The 5,848-nt window shown below is 34.9% G+C and overlaps 1 protein-coding gene across 2 annotated transcripts; it reads left to right on the top strand.

Annotated features, from left to right (window-relative positions):
- Positions 1-785: 785 nt before the first annotated feature.
- LOC133869617 (ankyrin repeat-containing protein ITN1-like) lies at positions 786-5,520 on the top strand. 2 transcript variants are annotated; one of them, XM_062306660.1, is made up of 7 exons: positions 786-875; positions 1,353-1,484; positions 2,289-2,789; positions 2,965-3,144; positions 4,001-4,440; positions 4,537-4,791; positions 4,880-4,999. In XM_062306660.1, the coding sequence occupies exons 2-7, from the start codon at positions 1,451-1,453 to the stop codon at positions 4,892-4,894; spliced, it is 1,425 nt and encodes a 474-aa protein (XP_062162644.1). In that variant the 5' UTR covers positions 786-875; positions 1,353-1,450; the 3' UTR covers positions 4,895-4,999. The 2 variants fall into 2 exon arrangements, with proteins under 2 accessions (XP_062162644.1, XP_062162643.1); XM_062306659.1 differs by having other exon boundaries at positions 4,537-5,520.
- The last annotated feature ends 328 nt before the right edge of the window (positions 5,521-5,848 follow it).

Here is a 5,848-nt window from a genome sequence, read left to right as displayed (position 1 = left end):
AGTGGTCAGGTGGGCGCGGGACAATTCCTGCGCGCCTACCAACCCAAATTCTGGCCACGTGGCTTTAGGCCACGTGGCCAATTCTCTTATTACAAAACCTTAATAAAAATTGTGAATATTAATATATAATTGATAAAAACAATTGGCCACGTGTATTTAATACACGTGGCTAACTGCAAATATAAATATAAAAAAAATATAAAAAATATAAATATTTTAGCCACGTGTATTTAATACACGTGGCTAATTGGTCACGCTTAATAAATACACATGACTAATTGGCCACGCTTAATAAATACACGTGGCTACTTGGCCACGCGTATTTAATACGCGTGGCCATTTGGCCACGTGTATTAATACAGGTGGCTAACTGTCATCTCGTCACGTGTATTTATTACACATGGCCAATTAGCCACGTGGCTACAGTAACAGCTACTGTAGCCACGTGGCTAATTGCTTTTTTTTTTTTTTTTAAGTGCCAGGAAGGAAACTTGATAGGCAATTAGGCATTATGATCACGAGCAAGAAAAAAGAAAAAGTTACAAAATGCATTTTACTTTGAATGATTCCTCTCTCTCTCTCTGATATAGACTTCTAGGGATTAGAAGCTGTGCTTTCTCTGACCAATGCAAAAGTGGGGTGTCCAGCTTTTGCGCTTGCCTCCACTACGTATTTTGTCCCTCCGATGATTAAAATCTTGCTTTTCCAGCCATTGGGAGAGAACTTCAAAGCAGAGAGTTCCTAAAAATGCATGAACTTGAACTTCTTTCTGCTTATAGACAGTACTACACCCTCCCCAGATGAGTGACTCTTTCTTTGAAACAACCTCTCATTGCTTTGGTTTTCTTTGTTAATTAGCGAAGATACTTTATCTGGTATGGAACATGGATGTCCTTCTTGTCCGGCCAATTAAAGTTCACATTTATTTATGTTTCTAATCTTCTTTGTGTGGCCGATGTTTACTTTGTCTGACCTTTTCCTGCAACCATTTGATCAGCATAATCCAATTATTATTAGGGCTACTAGAATTATTTTATTCTTACCTTTGTATTAGTATTTTCTTTCATTTTCTAACACTGATAAAGCATCGTACCTTTTTTTTTCTTCTTTCCGAATCCGTAAATCAAAATCTTGGTATTTTTGTCATGGTGGTTCTTATTTACTAGAAAACTGGAAATAATGAGCAAGACAAATGAAAAAAATTACAAAATGCATTTACTCTCTCTTGAATCTTTCCTCTCTCTCTCTCTCTCTCTCTCTCTCTCCCTCTCTCTCTCTCTAATTCTTTAACTTGTATCTAAAAATGTTCATATGTCAATTTTCTATAATCAGTTTTATTTTTATAAAACCAGAAAATTAGAAAAATGGACGTAGAACTGGGGCAGACAATTGGAGTGGAAATGGAAGTAGAACTGGGGAAGTAGAACTGGGGCAGACAAGTGGAGTGGAAATGGACGTAGAACCGAGTGGAGTGGGCCGGAACAGTAAGTGCCTCTCTCTTTCTCTATGGTCATATGCAGTCACATAACAGGTGACCGAGTTTAATTAATTTCGATTTATATTTCGGAAAAGTGTTGCGAATGCGTTTATACATTTGCAAATTAAAAGCTCCATTGTGAATGTTCTGTTAAGCACCTTCTGCATATATTATGATTTATCTTAGGCCAAAAATGTTCTTTTAAGCACCTTCTATAGGCCAAACAATAATAACAAATACCGAAATAAACGACAAGGGAGACTTCACTTGAGTAAATTTCTTGAACTTCCATTATATTTGTACGCAATTACTCCTTCAAAGTTTAGAAATTCTGAATTTAGTTTATTTAACTTTTAGTTTTTTTCAATGTCCTCCGTTTGTTAGGAATTAACAAAAAAATCCTTACAGATGACGTAAAAATTACCAAAAAAATTCTTGCCCGCTTAACCTTGCATGGGTCAGCAGACCCACGAACTAAGCTTGGCCATGAGTTGTAATTTTATAAAGCTTACATGAGTATAAAGGTCATTTCACCTTTAATTATCTAATTTTAACTTTGAACATTAACTGAAGGGGAATATTACAAAAAATTGGAAGTTTGACACACTAATTAAATGGCTTGAGAATTTTGAAAAAAAGAAGAAGAAAAAGACAATTTTAGTGCTGCAGATACGTAAGGTCATGAGATAAATTAGTTCTCGCAACATCTTGCTAGCATGCATCCAAGTGTCATGATTTTTTTACCAAAAGTTGTAATTAATACGTTTGTTTGTATGTTTTTTTTTTCCCCCGAAAATACAAAATTTCACAGGGGAAAGAACACTAGATAATGACCGTTTTGTGTGTCGTGACCTCCTTAAAGCTGCCTTAGAAGGTGATTGGCCGGCTGCTCAGAATTTTCTTGAAGAACACAGAGAGCATGATTATGTTCGAGCTCCCATAACGAATTATAAAGGGACAGTACTTCACGTTGCCGTGATTGCACAACGCACCACTTTTGTAAAAGAATTGTTGGAATGGATGAAAGCTACTCGGGAGGACTTGGAATTGAAAACAACACATGGATATACGGCCCTTCACTATGCTGCAAAATCAGGAATCGTCAGAATTGCTGAGCAGCTGGTGACAATCAACAGCGGATCGCTAGTGATGCAAGATGATTCCAAAGGCCAAGAGACGCCACTCAACGTTGCAGCATATCTAGGACATGCAGACATGATCAAATATCTATTCTCTCACACTCCTCTTCAAGATTTAACTCGTGATAACAGGACTAACCTCCTTAGTTGGACCATTCAAAATGATTTGTATGGTAATTAAGTCCTACATCTGGCTATAACTTTGTTTGATGAATTTGAGGCAGTTAGACAAGTTAGATGGAGTTACCACTTCTCTTGCAATATTAATTAGCGACCATGCATATTATAAGCATTTCTTAACCTACCTTTTGACAGTGATCAAATTAATTTGTCGTTTTTTATGGACAGATATAGCATTAAAAATTCTGAAAAAGTATGCAGACATGGCAACTGCTGCCGGCACTGATGAATCCGGGTGGCCCACTGAATCCTATTTGCGAGCGTTGAAACTGTTGGCCAGGAAACCTTTTCCAATTGGCAGCGAAAGTGATCAGCTACCATTCTGGAAAACTCTCTTAAAGAACTCCTGTTAGTTTGCCTCCTACCCAAACTCAGATCTCTTAAGTAGTTCTTTTATTACATTAATCACGTACAACTTGATGACAATTTTATTCAAATTACATTGCCATGGGAAAATGCTATTTTCTTTTATTTCATCAAATCTTTAGATGATATCTACTTCTCAACTAAGGAAAATTCTATTAAATAATTTTCTATTTTATGTCTCCATCTATTGTAACACTTGTGGTTTTTGTTTTTTTTTTTTACAGAAATTTCTTACAAACCGATTTGTAAGAAATTCCATATAAACCATATCTAAGATTGACATGTGTCCCTTAGTACGTAAGAAACACATATTTTAATAGTATATGTTTCTCACATGCTTAAAGAACACATGTTACTTTTATATGTGAGTTGTAGAAAATTTTCCACAAATCAATTTGTAAGAAATTTATAGTGTTTTTTTTCTATTTTTGCAAAAGCTATCATTTATTTTTTGGAAATGTTTTTGGTTTCATTATCTTGTCCAACTCCATACAAGAGATGCACAAATCCATAAATTTAATAGTAGATTTATAAAATATATATATATAAATAAATGACACTAAACACATATTTTTATTTTTATTTTGAATTCAAAAGATAGTAGAGATTTGAAGTGCCTGGGTTATCCAAAAGACAACATATCTTAAGGAGTCAATAGTTAGGACACAACTAGCTAGCCGCATTTAATGCCTGGGTTATCTTTGCATTATTATTTCATAAAGCTTTCAATATAATTTCTTATTATGGATATTGGTAAAATAACTATATTTATTTAATATTTCTTTATTACCAAACCATGTCTATTTTCTGAATATATAGATTCTTTTCTCAACAACAGGGTTCAAAGGGATCTATGACAAAGCTTTGATGAAGACTAATGCCCATCGATTAGTTGACGAACTTTGGAAAAAGGTTATAATTCAAAAGCCACAGTTCTCATCAGAATTGATCCAATCTCACAGTACTTTACTTTTTGAAGCTGCAGAAGTTGGAAATGTTGAATTTATAATTATAATTGCACGCTCTTATCCTGAGCTTTTATGGCAACTAGATAAAAACGAAATGAGTATTTTTCACTTTGCCATTAAACATCGGCACGAGAATGTGTTCAATCTAATATATGAGATGGGTGCTAACAAGGATAGCCTTACAACCTATTTGAACTCAAAAACTGATGATAACATGCTGCATTTAGCTGGAGAATTGCCTCATTCAGATCGAGTAAATATCGTATCAGGAGCAGCCCTCCAAATGCAACGAGAGTTGTTGTGGTTTAAGGTAATTGATAATATTATTTATTTATTTTTTTCTTCTCTTTGCATATATATTAATGGTTCAACTATTACATGTCAATTTATATGTGGCCAACTGTAGGAGATAGAAAAGATTGTGCCAAAGTCATTTGTGAATGAGAAGAATAAAGACAACGAAACACCTAAGGAGATATTTATAAAGACACATGCAAATTTGCAGAAAAAAGGTGAAAAGTGGATGAAGGTCACAGCAAACTATTGCATGCTCGTGGCAACATTGATTGCCACTGTGATATTTGCTGCAGCCTTTACTGTACCAGGTGGCAGCAATCTAGAAACAAGCATTCCTAATTTTTTGAGAAGAACCTGGTTTAAGGTATTTTTCATATCAGATGCAATAGCACTGTGTTCATCTTCGACTTCAATAGTAATTTTCTTGTCAATTCTCACGTCACGTTACACAGAAGAGGATTTCTTAGTGTCATTACCTTCAAAGTTGGTGTTTGGACTTTTCACACTTTTCATCTCCATGATGGGCATGATGGTAGCCTTTATCGCAACTTACATTTTGGTGTATACAACCGCAAGTGCACGGATTGGGGCTGCTGTTGTAATCACTTTGGCTATCCCCCCAATTGCCTTCTTTCTTCGGCTACATCTTAGACTTTGGGTTGATACACTCTTCTCAACATGGACGTCTAGATTTCTTTTTCCGCCTAAAAACCACAGACTTTTCTAATGGAAGATGCCGATTGGGGAATTGATCAACAAAAAATATGAAGTTCAAGGCAAACGAAAAGGAAGGAAATTTGTTGGAGGTTCACGGGTTGTTGAACAAGGGCGGTCAAGGAAAGAATTGATCTAATTAAGGGCACCTTCAAGTTTTCTACTGACAATTTAGATCTCATTCGTGTTTGGAATTTTGCCTAAAAAAATTCTGGCTTGATGTAGTTCTTCCAGATTTTGTTTGTTTTTGTTTGTTGGGGTTAGTTGTTGGTTTTGCTACTGATATGTTACTGTATTGTGGGGTTTTCTCCATGTTTGGGTGGATGTTGTTACCGTACTTTTTACTAGAGTGTAAGTGCTGATGGTGTTTGGTTATAAAGTTTTCATTCATCCAAATAAATAAATAAAGGAATTGGTCGCAAATAAAGACTTTGGATTGATGTCGGCTTAACTATTCCATCAAGATTTATTGTGGTTTATACATACTAGCCTATAACTTGCGCTATGCGTGGGTTTTTCATTATAATTTAATTTTAAAAATATTTTTGCGAAAACGTTTTAGAAAATAATAGCAAAAAATATAAATAATAATTAAAAAGAAGAAGAAGAAAGAAAATAAAGGTTATAGGTGAATTCATTAAATTCAAGCAACTGTTGATTTATGTCATATGGGGACAATTAGGTGGATCGAATTAAACCAACATTTA

This window comes from Alnus glutinosa, chromosome 5 (assembly GCF_958979055.1).
Source record: "Alnus glutinosa chromosome 5, dhAlnGlut1.1, whole genome shotgun sequence".
NCBI classification, from domain to species: domain Eukaryota; kingdom Viridiplantae; phylum Streptophyta; class Magnoliopsida; order Fagales; family Betulaceae; genus Alnus; species Alnus glutinosa.
Note: the sequence above shows the minus strand (reverse complement) of the source record. Positions and strands in the feature narration are given on the sequence as shown.

Excerpts from the sequence above, each read along its gene's own strand:
- LOC133869617 (XM_062306659.1), top strand. The coding sequence starts at position 1,451 with ATGGACGTAGAACCGAGTGGAGTGGGCCGGAACA. Across the intron at positions 1,485-2,288 it reads GAGTGGAGTGGGCCGGAACA|GGGAAAGAACACTAGATAAT; the intron begins GTAAGTGCCTCT and ends AAAATTTCACAG. Across the intron at positions 2,790-2,964 it reads CATTCAAAATGATTTGTATG|ATATAGCATTAAAAATTCTG; the intron begins GTAATTAAGTCC and ends TTTTATGGACAG.